General features: G+C 34.5%; 1 protein-coding gene across 1 annotated transcript in view; it reads left to right on the top strand.

Moving 5' to 3' along the window:
- Positions 1-17,335, top strand: part of TRDN (triadin) — a 781,460-nt gene that overhangs the window by 416,021 nt on the left and 348,104 nt on the right. Inside the window, exons 38-40 of the mRNA XM_063441781.1 lie at positions 12,036-12,089; positions 15,872-15,919; positions 16,135-16,161. Coding sequence (XP_063297851.1) covers positions 12,036-12,089; positions 15,872-15,919; positions 16,135-16,161 — 129 coding nt within the window. The remainder of the gene's footprint in view (positions 1-12,035; positions 12,090-15,871; positions 15,920-16,134; positions 16,162-17,335) is intronic.

Genomic DNA, 17,335 nt, shown 5'->3' on the forward strand with positions numbered 1-17,335 from the left:
GACTGTACCCTAGCCATCAATCCTCTTTTTTTTCCCATCAATCATTTCTTTTTTGTGCCATGGACGGAATTCCAAATCACATGCTCATCCATTGCTGGATTTGATTGGTTTTTGATTCTACAACATAGCAGCTCGGAGTTGAGGAATTTGTATAAGTGTCTGATCAGCCCAAATTCAGATATTTCATAGCAAATATCTTGTCTGTCAGCCCTTGGAATCCAAAGTGTCTGCTTGACCTACTAGTCTCTGTTGTTACCGTTCCAAATCAGAGTCCTGCTGATTTGACTCATTTTTTTTGAGGTTGCGATGCGCGACAGGAAATTCAATTTTTATGGGAGGCAGGTGATTGGGTGGTAGCTGTATTAAGGTTGGTAGTTGCCTGATGCTAGATGGGCAGAAACAGTTTTAAAAAATCATGTACCATATTACATATAGTTACATAGGTGAAAAGAGACACGAGTCCATCAAGTTCAGTCTTTTTTACATTTCATTTTTCTGTTGGTTCAACAAAAGGCAAAACAATTCAGCTGAAGCACTCAAATTTTGCAGAAAACTAGGAAAAGAATAAGATCTCCTTGGATCAAGAAGCTATTACCCTACTAATTAAAAATTATATCCCTGAATATTATGTTTTTGCTAAAATGTATCCAATTTCCATTTAAAAACGAAACTGGAGTGTGAACCAAGGACAGGTGTCCAGGGAACACTAGTGAGATACTGGTCTGAGTTGTTAGTCACTTAAAATAAAAAATCATTTAATCGGTATACAAAACCATGAACTTAAAGTAGAAGGAGACACTAGAATAATTAATATCTCAGACACCCCTCTCACCATGTTACAAGAACAAGTAATTATGAAGGGTCTATCTTTCGTCCCAACTCCACCATTCTGCAAATTTGAATGGATCAAAGATATAAACTTGTTTGGGAGAAAGCTAGCCCTTCACAAATTCTTTAAAGTGAGAGACGAGAAAAAAGCCAAAGAACTAGGCTTTGATGAAAGAGAATATCAATGTGTTCTTGACTTGGTGTCCCTTCTTGAAACCAATGATAATGCTTCCCCCCCACCGTATACGGATCTGCATCCAAAAAGTAAATTTACTCCGAACTTTCGTGAATTTAAAAGCATTGACATGTTCGTTGAGTCCACAACCAATATGATTAAGAACCTGAACATTGATACCTTTAAGGTTAAACCGAGACATAACCTTACAAAAAGGGAATGGAAAGCAATAACCGATTTAAGGGACAATGAACAGGTTATCATCAAACCGGCAGACAAGGGGGGCAACTACCTTCTACTGTCTCCCCAAGATACATAAAGGCTATGAACCCTTGACAGCTAGACCGATTGTATCAGGCACTAACAATCTAACATGCAAAGGTAGCACCTACGTAGATAAAATTCTACGACCCTATGTAGAAAAACTACCGTCCTACCTCAGAGATACAAAAGATACTCTAAGATGCATTACATCAATCAAAGTACCACAGGGGGCGATGCTTTGTAGCCTCGATGTGGAGGCACTCTACTCCTCAATACCCCATACAGGTGGGATACAGCACGTTGGCACTTTCCTTGAAACAAGGGGCTCTAGCCACTCACACCATACCACCTTTGTACTAGACCTCTTAAAGTTCATTTTGACTCATAATTTCTTCCTTTTCAACAACAAATTTTATCACCAGGTGCAGGGCACTGCGATGGGGACGTCTTGTGCCCCCTCCTATGCCAACCTGCACCTGGGATGGTGGGAAAAGCATATTGTCTATTCAGAGCGCTTAAAACATTATATGGACTGCGTCCATCTTTGGAAACGCTATATAGATGATATTCTGGTCATATGGACAGGAACCCAAGAACTATTCACAGAATTTGTGGAAGTTTTAAATACTAATGACCTGAATCTCCGTCTGACCATGGAAATTGGGCTATCATCTTTGAATTTCCTAGACTGCACATTCACTATTACTGAACAACTCACGATTCAGACCACTCTATATCGCAAACCCACTTCCACTAACAATATGCTCAACTGGCGTAGTCACCACCCTAACCCACTAAAGAGGGGTATTCCAGTGGGACAGTACTTGCGCCTTAAAAGAAATTGCTCATCTGTGGAAGACTTTATAGAGAAAGCAGCCATACTGAAGGCAAGGTTTAAAGCCAAAGGGTATCCTAATAGATGCCTGAAACAGGCATACCAAAGAGCACTCTTAAGTGAACGTGAGGATCTCTTGGACAACCGTCCCAAACCATGCCCCCCTAAAACTATTAGATGTGTGGCTAAGTTCGATGCAGGATGGGACCCAGCGAAAAAGATTTTGGCTAGGTTTTGGCCATTACTTACTCAAGATAGACACCTCAAAGATGTGATCCCCCCACATGTCTCAATAACAGCCAAAAGAGGCAAAAATATCAAGGACATGCTAGTACCCAGCCACTTTTCCAAACGCAATACTAGCAAGGAAAACTGGTTAAATGTGTACGGCACCTACCAATGTGGACGCTGTGTGGCCTGTCGCTACATAGATAAAGACTCCAAATGCATCACAGACTCCTCAGGCACACTAACCATCCCTATCAAACAGTTTTTTAATTGTAACTCCACAGGACTAGTCTACCTACTCACATGTAAATGTGGTAAAAAGTATGTGGGAAAAACTATACGCCCCTTCAAGAGGCGTATGATGGAACATATCCACTCAGTTCCATCAAATAGGGATACCCCTGTGGCTAGACATGCTAGAGGACACCATAGTGAAACATTTAGATGCTTCAAATTTGCAGGGGTTGAGAAGGTCATTGTGGGAAAAAGAGGGGGAGATCTGGATCTGATCTTGAGGCAGAAAGAATGCTATTGGATCCAGACATTGAACACTCTATCCCCTTGTGGCCTCAATGAAGGCTTCACATTCACCCCTTTTATTGCATCATAAACCCTTCATACAATATATATTAGTTGCTTGTCACTTATCCTTACAAGTGTCATTATACTAATATGTCCTTTTCATGGACTGTTGTAAAAAGAACCACGGCAGCTATATGTGTTTATTGTTAATAGCCACCATGTGATAAACTGTGTCTCCATATGCACTTTATATGTAACCCATTCAATACGTTCTTGCCATAAATCCGGGGAAAAACCCACCCCATGGGCTATTTATCCATTGCCATATCATGGAGAATGGGTATTACTATCTCTCTTGAGCCACTAAGGCAATACCATACTGTATGAATGTATTTACGCTATAAAGAACGAGACCGGTACACGAGCAGGTACCCATGGCAACTCATTACACATGAGTTCCAGATTCGGCACCTAGCTCCGCCCCTCTGTTTCCGATTGGGACCTCACCATCTGATTGACAGATTGGTGAACCACTCACAAACGGCTATTGCGGCTGAATAGAACGCCGCCCACACTCTTCACTGATTGGCTCATTTCTTTCAGTACAACATACTTAACACGAGTCCGGAGTCAGTTCTCCATTGATAGCCTTTGAGAAAGGCGCTCTCTTTAGCGCCGAAACGCGTTAGGCAGAAGTAATGTTCTTTTAAAAGCACAGCACTTTTTTCTTCACCATTGTTTTGGGTGTTTAATCAGGGCAAGGAGGGTTGGTAGCCGGTTTGGAGCATTATTCAGGGTTCAGTATGAGTTTATACCTCAGATTTGGCACAGATAGGGCATTAGCCTTTGAGGATATATTGTACCTTAGGAGATAGTGTGAAGCAATTTGTAACACGGATCTAGGACTTTATCCTCTTATGTAACCTAATACTGGGGTTCTACTAACGGGCTGTTTGTACACTCTAAGGATTTATTCTATTTCTATAGCAGGTGTGAAGTACTCTATATCACACAGGCTGTTACAGTATCCTGGAGTTTACCAGTTTGTGTACATTGTTGCTCTGGGTATTGGAGAGGTTCTCATAGTAGCCACTATAGCTCATGTCCATTTCTGTAGAGAGCAGTTTTCTCTTGCATAGGACTAGTATATAGCTACAAACTACTTGTACCTCCTTTTACCCACTGCCTAAGCTCATCCCTGCGCTCCCTGAGCTACCTTTCTACCCTCCTCCCTGTTGGAGTGCACTTATTATTTATTATTTTTCACTTTTTATATTCTTTTCTTTTTACATTTACTTTAAGTTCATGGTTTTGTATACCGATTAAATGATTTTTTATTTTAAGTGACTAACAACTCAGACCAGTATCTCACTAGTGTTCCCTGGACACCTGTCCTTGGTTCACACTCCAGTTTCGTTTTTGTATTGCATTACAAGGGTTATCCCCTACAGAGATACGACCTGGACACACTGAATTTATCTCTGTTTTCAGGGATTTGTTCTTTATCTCATTTCCAATTTCCATTTAAACATCTGTATAATCTCTGATAAAACCACCTCTTCAGGCTAATGATTCCACCTGCTTATTATTTTTACTGTAAAAACCCTTTAATTTGCCTTTGACTCTCCTTTCATCCAGTCTAAATGCTTGACCTCATGCCCTATGTATGGTCTGCATATAAATAGATTTCCAGACAATAGCCCCAAATATATTTATATAATGTTATCATATTCCCTTTGAGGTGCCATTTTTTTCAAACCAAAGAGATTTACATTTGTTAACCTTTATTCATAGCTAAAATTCTCCATTCCTTTTATTAATTTTGTAGCCAGATTCTACACTTTTTTTCTAGTGCTATATTATTGTCTAGAACATGTGGACAAAATTGCACAGCATATTCAAGGTGTGGTATTAACAGTGATTTATAAAGAGGCAAAATTATTATCATCCTATGAATTGATAAATGTAAGGCCAGTGAGATAGCTCATCAGTAGAATCTGTTCAAGTTTTGGGTCACAGGTTCAAATACCTTCATTCTTCTGAGGTAGATAAAATGAGTACCATTAAATTGGGTAATAGTAGCAACCCCTGGATATGAATAACATCCCTAGGAAATACTTGAAAACCAGAGTAATCTGAATGTACCTTTCCTGGTTTAATACTTTCTTATTAATACCCCTATTTATACTAAGGCCCTTACTGGTCTTAGTGACTGCCGATTGATATTGTAAATTTTTGCCTAGTTTGCTGTCTGTAACAATTGCCAAATTTTATTGTGTTGTTCTCCCTAATTAATTCAGGGTGTAAATTATTTCTCTTTGTACCTAAAGTGCATAACTTTGCATTTTTCCGACAATACATTTTATCTGCCATATGTGTGCCCAGTCCCCCAGTCTATCTAAATCCCTCTGCAGCAAAGTAATATCACATTGTGTTACTTTGTGTTACTTACATTGTTTTGTGTCATCTGCAAATACTGAAAGATGGCTTTCAATGCCTATTTCAAGTCCATTTATAAATATTTTATATAGAATCCACCTCAGAACAGAACCCTTGTTTTTTTCAGCTTGAAAATGTACCATTAATGACAACTTTCTGTACTCTATTGTTTAAGTCAATGTACACAAATTTTCATCTAGACTAATTTTTTTTAGTTTAAAACTAACTTATGGTGTAGAACAGTTTTATAAGCCTTGGCAAAATCCAAGTAGATTACATTCACTGCAGAAAACTGATCTATACTTCTACTTACCACTTCTTTGAATGGAATTAGGTTAGTTTGACATGACCTTTGTTTCATAAAACCGTGCTTATTATTACTAATAACATTGTTCTTCCCAATGAATTCCTAAATATTATCCCTGAATAACCATTAAAATACTTTCCTAGCCGCAAAAGTTAAACTCACAGGACTATAATTTACAGCAACGGTATTTAACCCTTTTTCAATATAGGAACCACATCTGCCTTCATCCAATTCTCCAGTACAATTACTGAAAGAAAAGATTCTGGAAAGATTAAGAACTTAGGTTTACTTATTTCCACACTTAGTTCCTAAAGTACTTGTGGGCGAATACCGTCAGGCCCTGGAGCTTTGTTTACATTAACTTTCTTTAGTTGCTGCAGCACCTTGTCTTGAGTCCTCCAATCGCAATTTTTCTGCAAGTTTTTTTTCCTGTTTTTATTTACATTTGAACCAAATCCATATATTAAAGTATTTAGAGATTCAAACAACACCTTTTTCCTTGTTCTTTCCAGAGGTAGGAAAAAAGGAGAAAAAAAATGGTGCAGGGTGTGTTACCAGAGGGGCATTCGAACTGCCCTGTTTGTCCCTGTCAGCCCGGCCTTTGTATTGGGAACTGCTTTAAATTATTTCATACTCAGGACCAATAAATTCTCAATACAATTAATAATTTTGTTGTAGTTCTTCTGTTATCTGAACGCTGACTATATATATATATATATATTATTTTTCTACCTGTATTTAGTTAATTGGGGTGGATGATAGTCCATGGGAAATTGTGAAGTTTACTGCATATGCTAGGGGTAAAAATACAAATAAATAGATAAAAAAATATATATATATTATAACATTGATTTGTTAAAGTTATGGTGTAAAAAGTTCTAAACGCTTAGGAAGTTCAGTGCCGCGGAGGCTTAGAGAATTCTGACAGCGGATTCAGAGGTGTTAAAGTTATGGTGTAAAAAGTTCTAAACACTTAGGAAGTTCAGTGCCGCGGAGGCTTAGAGAATTCTGACAGCGGATTCAGAGGTGACAGACAATACTTCAGAGTTCGACCTAAAATGGGACATGGACCCAGCGTAAAAATTCTAAGTTTGAAAAAAAAACCTGAAATGGCCGAGTCTCAAATTTGCCCCTTCAACATCCACATATACATGGGAAAGACACACGCAGGGGTATTGCGGTACTCAGACGACATAGCTGAGCGACATATGAAGTGTTATACTACTGTAGCACACCTGAGGATTGCAAACTATGCAGTAAAATCTCAATGTGTGTGTCAAAAAGGCAGAGAAAATGCTTAATACTACTAGACTTGGTAATAACTAGCAGAAAAATGATCCCACGCTAAGGTTCAAAATGGGCCTTTTGAAATACCCTGGGGTATCTTCTTTAAAAAATGGTAGGCCTTTGTGGGGGAAGTTTGAATAAGCAACCTGCTATTAGACCCCAAAATGAGACATAAACCTATCAAATTCATCTCTCAAAATTCTACTGTAAAAACCTATATGGCACTGTAGCTTCATGAAATACTGCCAAAGGCAAACAATGGGGTTATTGTTTTACTCAGAGGAGTTAGCTCAGCATAATTTGGGTTGTTTGATCATATTGGAACATAACAAATATACAAAATGTCCAGCACAAATTTAATGCATAAGTTAAAAATGCGAAAAATATTTTTTTTACCACAAATGGTGAAAAAATGGTGCTATCTTGAGGCACAATATATGCCGCATGAGATATACTGGAGTGTCTACTTTCACGAATGGAAGGCCTTTGTGTGGTCATTTGAACAACCAAAATACTATATTGCCCCAAAATAAATACACATTAAAAAAACTTGTTATATGTGTGTGTTTCAAAAACCAGAAAAAAATGAATTTTACTACAATATTTAGCAGAGATTGGTGGGGAAATAGCTATGAGAAAAGTGTCAAAATACCCTTAGATAAATAGCCTGTGATGTCTACTTTATATACATATATACTTTTGTGTAGCAATTTTGTTTTCTGTGACGGCTGTTAAACTTACAAGTCAAACATACGGACTTCTAAATTTGTTTCAAATTGAAATTTTATATTACTCCTTGTATTTTGTGGCCTGTAACTTTTAAAATGAGCTGAAATCCTATATATATTATGCACTTTGAAAAACAAGACACATAAATGAATTTATTTAGCATTTTTCCTAACCTTGACATATTATGCACACACGATTATTGCCAAAACTGTGAAAAATAAAAAAAAATATATATTTTTTTTTATTTAATTTTTTTATAATAAATTAGATTTTATATAGTATATGTCACATCAAATTAAAGCCCATTTTGTCCTTTAAAAAACAATATATAATATGTGTTGATGCAATAAACGAGAGAGATGCAAATTGCAGTTGAACATAAACAGCAAAAAATGCAAAAATAGCTTGTGTCCTTAAGGGTATGTCCAACTTCTGAAGCTGCGTCCTTAAGGGGTTAAATTACTGCATTGTGTTGCATGAAAATATAATTCAAAGTAAACAAAAGTGTTCACAGACCGATATTATCCCTACCATAACTAGTCACAAGGTGTTGTGACTAGTTATTCACGAAAGTTATTCACAAAATTTTTTAGCTTCTTCTGCTAGTAACATAAAGATATTTTCTGTCTAAATTTATATTTTACCAGGAGATGGCATAGTAGTAAAACTTATATGGCAGATGTAGAGAAAAATCTTCTATTGTGCCAGTTTATTCTGATACAAAGTTCATGCAATGGTTTGTTAATGATTTTAATAATGTTTATTATTAAGATCTGTATCAAAAGTAGCACTATAGTGCAGGGCAAACAAACTACCTGTAGGCGAGTCTCCTGCTCTCAAAATTCCTGTGAATAATTGATAGGTGAGTAGACAGAGCATGCTTTTAAATATATATATATATATATATATATATATATATATATATTTTTTTTTATATATATATATGTATAAAGAATGCCAAATAATAGCTGCTCACCAGTCTTGTTAAAATCCAAAAGTTGTATTCAATCATGTTAAAATATGTGACCTTGGTCACAGATTTTAACATGATTGAATAAAACTTTTGGATTTTAACAAGACCGGTGAGCAGCTATTATTTGGCATTCTTTGTATCTTTGGAGTCCAGGCTCTGGCACCCGGCATATGAGGAACAATTAAGCGTGAGTGCTTGGGGTTTTTTCTATTTTTTATATATATTTTTTATATATATATATATGTCAAAAACCCTGAAGAAGGTCCCGAATGGGGACCAAAACGTTGGTCGTTATTCTTAACATTACCTAATAAATTTTTTGTTTTAAAGTCCGGAGAGCAGCCTTTCTTGTTGGATTTTACATTTTCTGGAGCTCTGGTGTTGCGCCCGGCATTGGACTGTTTTGTTAGCGTGAGTGCAGTGGATTAATTTATTTATATATATATATATATATATATATATATATATATATATATATATATATATATATATATATATATATATATACGAAAACAGTGAAGTGAGCACTCCAGAGGACTTATTAAGGCAATTTATTCAGTGAAAAAAAATCGACGTTTCGACCCGCAGGTCTTTATCAAGATACTGAACAGTGTAAAAAAGTGACATTTATAGCATACATAATTAAGGAGTAATCACTTACCCTAGAATAGCTGTGCACCCCAAAGCCATGTGTGAACGCTGACCCGTGATTAAAATGTGCCGTGCAGGATCCGTAGGTGGGTGATGACGTCAAAAAAAGTGCGACCGGAACAGGTCGTGAACAAGCATCTTGTTACCAAGGGAACCTGAAGTGAATGGTCATGCGTGATGTGCATAAAGTAACACAAGTCAAAAGAGTATATAAGTTAGATAGGAATGGTGATGGAAATATGTACTAATATAGGCATGTACTGTTACATGAATCCATAGTCCACAGAGAAATAAGATATGCAGAGGGTGGAATGAATATAAAGTGATAAGAAAACAGAACTCTCAGATAGAAAAAAATATAAAGACATGTCTAAAAAATGTGAGAATGTATAAAAAAGTATTAAATAATAAAACAAAAAAAGTATATATGTGAAAAAATGTATGTGAAATAAAATAAAATAAAATAAAGTGGGAAAATAAATAAAAGATATGAAAAATGTAGACATAATGAAAAAATAATAATAATAATGAAAAATAATAATAATGAAAAATAATACCGAAAAAATAATAATAATAGTAATAAAAAAATAATAATAGTAAAAAAGAATATATAGAAATAAAAATAAAAAAATAAAAAAAAATATTAATACAAAATAATAATAATGAAAAAAGAAAAAGATGTAGAAAAAGAAAACCGAAACACAAGAACAGCAAAAAGAAAAACAGCAAGAAAAGAGAAAAGAAGAGCAAGAAGAAGAAAACCAAGGGAGCGGGAAAGAGATAAAAAACCATAGTGAATAGAAAAATGATGCAAAAAAATTCACAAAGTGCAAAAAACCATCTAGAGAACGAAAACGACGTGGGAGGAAAGGCAAAGTGAAAACTTACGGACTATAGATAATTAAATATATGCAACATAGTGCAAAAAAAGTATATATATATATATATATATATATATATATGTGTATATACAGCATTGTATCCATCGATGGTGTACGTGTTAGGTGCACCAGCAAAATATTAATAAGGATCACAACAATGTAGAGCCCAAACAAATTTTTTTATATTTATATATATATATATATATATATATATTTATTTAAAAGTATGCTCTACTCTCCTATCAAATATTCGCAGGAATTGTGAGAGCAGGAGACTCTTACTTTGGTAAATAGATATCAATGCTGGCACGTGGCACGTACAACCGTGGCACGTACAACCGTGGCACGTACATGTTAATGATTTGGGGGTGGGGTTAGATGTAGGTTGTTTGCCCTGATGAGAAATTGTGAACTATTGAATATGCTGCATTGAGGGATATTATTGAAACTACATGGACATTCATAGAAAAGGTTATATGTGAATAGACTCACACTTTCATCTTCAGATCTGAAATTCTCCTTTGTTAATGCTTACACACAGACAGACATTTTTTAATATGATTTATCTCTTAATTGTAAATGCTACTTTAGAAAATATAGTTTTAATTCACCTGAGCTTTTAATATTCATGGTCATAAATTAAAATATTTATGCTTTTACATAGGAGTATTGAGAAATTAGAAAAGGAAGTACCGGTAATGTGATCTTAAATGAAAAGTGGAATTGCACATTCCTTTAAAGATTGGCGATATTTTAGAAAAATGCAAACCTTAATTATTGGTAGGCAACCTCCAGCACTCCAGATAATGTGGACTATATTCCCCTGATGTTTTGTCAGCATTAGGCAGTAAGAACATTATGGGATATGTAGTCCACAAAATCTGAAGTGCCAAAGGCTGCCTATTCCAGCAATAAATGTTCTATTTTAGTACAATTTTATGACTACTGTATTCATATCCCATTGTGTCCTTGACCGTTACCCTACATTGGTTTTCAATTGATAATGGTTTTAAGACTTCAGACAGAATAGTGAAAATGTTTTCAACAAATCTAAACTAGACTTAATTTCAGTCATCATCCTTAATCACATGATCTTGAGATCAATACACTGAGATGACAATAATGACACAAGATGAAGGTTATCAACAACACTAGCGATGACAGATAACAAATGTGGCATCAATTTGTTGTGTTCCTAAACAACAATTACATGTATGTGTTTCTTTTAAGCATGTACAAAACATGCATCTTGGGTATAGTAGACTACCGGGATCAACTTTTCCATTGACCACTAGCCCTGGTGAGTATAAATTCAACCATGGAGGGTATACCAGGGCTTGCAGTGAAAAGCCTGGCTAGTAGCATAGGACTACACATTTTAAGCCCTGGTTGATTAATTATTTGTTTTTGTATTATCTGTATTAATTATATTAGTGTAATATAATGGGTATTTTTATTTTATTTAATTGATCAACCAAGAAGCATTGACATACATTTGGTGACTTAACATGTTCTATAGTGTATTTAGTATTCTTGTTGCTTTTGAGCAAAGTTATTTAGTTAGCTAAATTATCAGGGTATTCCTTAGTTAGTTAAAAACAAAAAAAATATCCAATGGTTTATCAAGTCCTTTTTGGTTGCTGAACTTTATGTGAAATACTGGTCCAATAAAGAAATGATATTAAATCGTAAGCAGATAGATTGTGATATAGAGGTCACTTGTTTTAAACAAATGATAGTGCCAAACGTGCTGTCAAAAAACATGAGAAAAGTGTAATTGTGTTAACTTAATTTATGTATAGTGTGATTTGATTTTCTTATCATAATTTAACAATTTTTAAAAAAAAATAATTTCACATTGGTTAATGTCATAATGTTTAATGTTATATAATGTTTATTTAACATTGTTTCTACAGAAACAGATATATCCAAAACAAAGGTATCTGCAAAACCATTGAAGAAAGTCAAAGGTACGAAACACATATACAAATGTTCTTCTCTACTCAGATTTGGTACTGAACAAAATATTTGATCATGGAAAAATGTGAAAAAAAATAAATAAAAGTAGTACATAATATGTATTATATATGATGCTATCATTTAATTAGTCAGAGATTGGTGGTGGAGGGTGACAATAAACCTAATGTGACCATGTTAGTAAAATTGATTGATTTACATAATGTTATTTATTATGTAAATAAATTCTAAGCTTATTCACTAAGCATTACATTATAGCAGGCCTGTCCAACCTGTGGCCCCCCAGATGTTGCTGAACTACATCTCCCATGATTCCCTGGCTATCTGTTTCATTGAAAGAATCATGGGAGTTGTAGTTCAGCAACATCTGGGGGTCCGCAGGTTGGACAGCTCTGCATTATAGGAAAATATGGTCTAAAATTTGCAATTCATGAGGAATTCCCAAAATTTCATGATTTAGGGAATAAGCCTGCAAGTATAAACAAGTTACTCAACATTGTTCGTAGTTGATGTTCTTAAAATCTTGGGCATCCTCCTCTGACCCAAGGAGAAACTGAATTTCCATTTCCTACTATAGCTTCTGAGAAAGACTCATAAAGTCTGCTGAGTTGTTTCTATATTTTAGCTATATTTGTATGTATGTATATATGTCTGTATATTTCAAGGAACAGTTTGGACACCATAACAACTTCACCAAAATGAGATTCCTGGTGCTGGTTTACATTTAGGGATTAAATCATGCATGGATTGTTTAACCCAAACCCAAATCCTCTCCAGTGCCATTTCTATCTTTCCCCCTCCACATTCGCTTTAAAAAAAAATAAATCTTTAGAATGGAATCCTGGGAGAGCTATTGAGAAGGGGCATCAATGATTGGCTTAGCCTTGTCAGCTGACTCTATAAATCAATCGGTAGCTCTCCATTCAAAAATATGGCTTGAAAAAGATGCATATAGTTCATGAAATAGGAGTCTCCTCCCAGTAAATGCACCAAAGCAAACTTTAAAGGTGTGTAACTTTTATATTTGAATTTACTTATTTTGTATATAATTTTAACGCATTATCTATATAATGTTTTTTGAAAAAATAGGGGATACTTTTACCGCAAAGTTGTATTTAGGGCTGAATCTTGCTGCGTCATTGTGGTTATACTAACAGTATCCAAGTCTCAATGTAAATGTGTACCATGAAGAACAGATTTTTTTTTTTTACATTATCTGGATTATTCTCTAAAGTGAGAATTCAAAGTAAATTTAAAATTTAAGATCAAAATATCCCAGCTGCAATAATTCACTTAGTCAGGTTGGCTGGCCTGGGCTTAAATTTAAAATTCACTTACAATTATCTTTGAATTTTCAAGAATGTTAAATAACCCTGCATGTGTTTTAACCCCTTAAGACCGCAGGACGTTCTATGCCGTCCTTATTTAGATGGCTCTAAAATCCGCAGGGCGGCATAGAACGTCCTGCGATCTTATGTACTTACCCGGTCGCCGGTATGGGGGACTTACCTGGGAGCCCAGGGCCATGTGATCGCGAGGTCCTTGCGAGGACCCCGCGATCACATGGACGGCATAGCCGTCCAAGGCAGTGCCAGCAGGGGGAGTGCCTGTAATGACAGGTACTCCCCTTGCTGTCTGAAATTCAAATAAAATCAGTTAAAACAGTGTAAAAATAAGATTATATATACTTAGATCATATATATATTTATTATATATATGATCTAAGTATATATATACATATACACATATACACATAAATATACATACACTGTCTACATTATTTTAATATTAATATATACATAATTATATATATATATATTAATATCAAAATACACGTACAATGATATTGATTAAATATATATATAATTTTTATTATATATATTTATATATAATAAAAAATAAATAAATATATAAATACGTTAAAAAATAAAATAAAAAAATAATACAAAATAAATAGATACAATTTATATAAACATGCGTAATTTCGTTCTAACTGTATTTTAAAATTAATATATATATATTGATATCAAAATACATGTAGAACGAAATAATATATATATCTATATACATAAGTATATACGTATATATCACTAAGTATATACCTATATATAAATAAAAATAATAAAAAAAATTATATACATATATATGCACACACATATATATATATATATATATATATATATATACACACCTATATATATAATAATTCTACGCATATATTTATGTAATAATTTTACATAATTAGGTCATTTTATTAATTACAATTAGCGGGACCTGCCTGACAACCAATGCTGAAACTATAGGGAATTTAATTTGCTAGCACTATATATAACCCTGTAACTTTCCAAGACACCATAAAACCTGTACATGGGGGGTACTGTTTTACTCGGAAGACTTCGCTGAACACAAATATTAGTGTTTCAAAACAGTAAAATATATTACAACGACGATATCGTCAGTGACAGTGAAATTTTTTGCATTTTTCACACACAAATGGCACTTACACTGACGATATAATTGTTGTGATACGTTGTACTGTTTTGAAACACTAATATTTGTGTTCAGCGAAGTCTCCTGAGTATAACAGTACCCCTCATGTACAGGTTTTATGGTGTTTTCAAAAGTTACAGAGTCAAATATAAGGTTTGCATTTCAGTTTTTTCACATTAAAATTCGCCAGGTTGCCTTTGAGACCGTATGGTAGCCCAGGAATGAAAATTATCCCCATGATGGCATACCATTTGCAATAGTAGACAACCCAGGGTATTGCAAATAGGGTATGTTTTTTTTTTAGTAGCCACTTAGTCACAAACACTGGCCAAAATTTGCGTTCAAATTAGTTTTTTGCATTTTCAAATATTAACACTAACTTTGGCCAGTGTTTGTGACCAAGTGGCTACTAAAAAAGACTGGACATACTCCATTTGCAATACCTTGGGTTGTCTACTTTTGCAAATGGTATGCCATCATGGGGGGTAATTCTTATTTCTGGGCTACCATATGGTCTCTGGCGAATTTCAATGTGAAAAAACTGAAATATGTAACATGCTATATTTGACCCTGTAACTTCCCAAAACACCATAAAACCTGTACATAGGGGGTACTGTTTTACACGTGAGACATCGCTGAATACAAATATGTGTATTGTATTGCAGTAAAAGCAAACAGTATTATGACATTCACAGTTAGAATGTCACTAAGAACTAAAAAAAATTTAAAAAAATCTTATTTTCTCCCATTTTTGTAATATTTTTTTCATATTAAATTATGTTCCATACCTAAATATTTGATGTTAAACGAAAGCCCTGTTTCCCCTGAATAAAATGATATATAATAAGTGTGGGTGCATTTAATATGAAAGAGGTGAATTACGGTTGGACAGACATGTAGCGCAAATGCCAGGTTTTGTTTACGTTTTTTTTGGATCACAACTTGTACATTTGGCTGCGGTCTTAAGGGGTTAAACACAGAACATTACATATTATTATTATTATTTATAACTCGCCAACAGGTTCCGTAGCGCTGTGCAATGGGTGGACTAACAGACACATATTTGTAACCAGACAAGTGGGATGGGCAGGAACAGAGGGGTTGAGGGCCCTGCTCAATGAGCTTACATTCTAGAGGGAGTGGGGTATAGTGACACAAAAGGTAAAGGTAGGGTAGAAAAGTAGGTTGCTGCTAGGATAGTATTCATTGAGGGCTTAGTGTTTTGTTTTGATGACAGTTGCAGAAGAGGACTGACTTTTTCTTTATTGTAATGTTTATTATGCAGAACCTGCAAAAGCTAAAGAAAAGATTGCAACATCTTCTGCCAAACAAGGTAAATATAAAATAGCATGCCTCATTATTATAATTAATATTTTGTGGATAACTGTGTATTTATATCACTGTAAAATTGTGACATGCACACAACTATATTGACAATTTATTTTTTACCCCAGGGATTTCAAAAGCATTTTTTATTATGATTGCACTGTTTATGCAGTTATTTACAAACTGATTACTGCACATGCTTTGACATTTTTGTTTCAACAGTTAAAACTTCTAAAGTGAAGAAAACACGTATGTTTTAATTAACTAGCTGATATATGATATAACCTCACTAACAATGCTATGCAATTTTCTTGTACCTTGTTTTCTTTTTTTTTTTAATATATACATCTATATAATCCATTTGCTAAATATTATTTGCTTTACAGGGACATTATAACTTTCCATATATTTAATTCATATGAAAGAACGTTTACTGTCTGATCTATCAGTCGTGCTTAATTGATTTTCTCTGCACTCCATAATGTGTCTGAATTCACCCTTACCTCTTAGCTATCACTGCTGTTCTTATCTATGTTTTTCTAATTGTTCTTTCCTGTCTGCCTTATTTTCCCCTTTCTTTCTCCATCTTCACAATTCCCTCTGCCCCCTCTCTTTTTTTGCCTGTATTACCCTTTCTCTATATCAGTTTACCTTGTGATGGAAAGGGCGTGGCCAGTTGCTGATTGGGCTGTCTCATGTGAAGACTTGACGCTGTCGGTGTCAGCATAGGCACGTTGGATGTCTCAGAAGCTTTGAAAAAAATATGTACACAAACGCATACACATATTTTTACTGAAATTTTGCAGGGGCCGGTTTACTTTCAATTTATTTTAATGGTTTACAAATACACCGCTCTTTTTTTTTCTCTTGGCTTACACCATGGGATCAATTCATTAAACAGCGTGTTGTTATGTGCTATTAAGTTTTGATACTTGTAAGCATCAACTTAATCAGTATTGTAAAATGGATATACACATAAATCAAACTAATTCTAGCAAACAGGTAAAGGTGAAAAGAAATAAGATGCATGAGACCTCATAAAATAAGCTTACAGTATCGCCTTAAGGACACAGCTTCAGAAATAAAAGGCAATCCTGATGGAAAATGCCCATCGTATGTCCTTAAAAGGGTATAGGGCAAGTGGGGTTTGTATTTATAAACAGTGGCGAATAGAAGGTGCGTAAGGGAAGTTGAGTTAACTGGTGTGCAGACTATGGCCTTAATTTAATTAATTTGGATTAACTTTTAAATGACCACAATCTGTTAAAAAAACACTTTTAAAAACAATATATCGATAATAGTCACCATTAAAGTATATGGGATTTATTTGTAGATAAGCTATTTGAAAAGGTTTTTTTTTTTTGTTTTTTTTTTTTACAGTATTTTTATTTAAAAAAAAACTCTTGGGTTCATTTGTTGTAGG

Source organism: Pelobates fuscus, chromosome 2 (assembly GCF_036172605.1).
Source record: "Pelobates fuscus isolate aPelFus1 chromosome 2, aPelFus1.pri, whole genome shotgun sequence".
Taxonomy (NCBI): domain Eukaryota; kingdom Metazoa; phylum Chordata; class Amphibia; order Anura; family Pelobatidae; genus Pelobates; species Pelobates fuscus.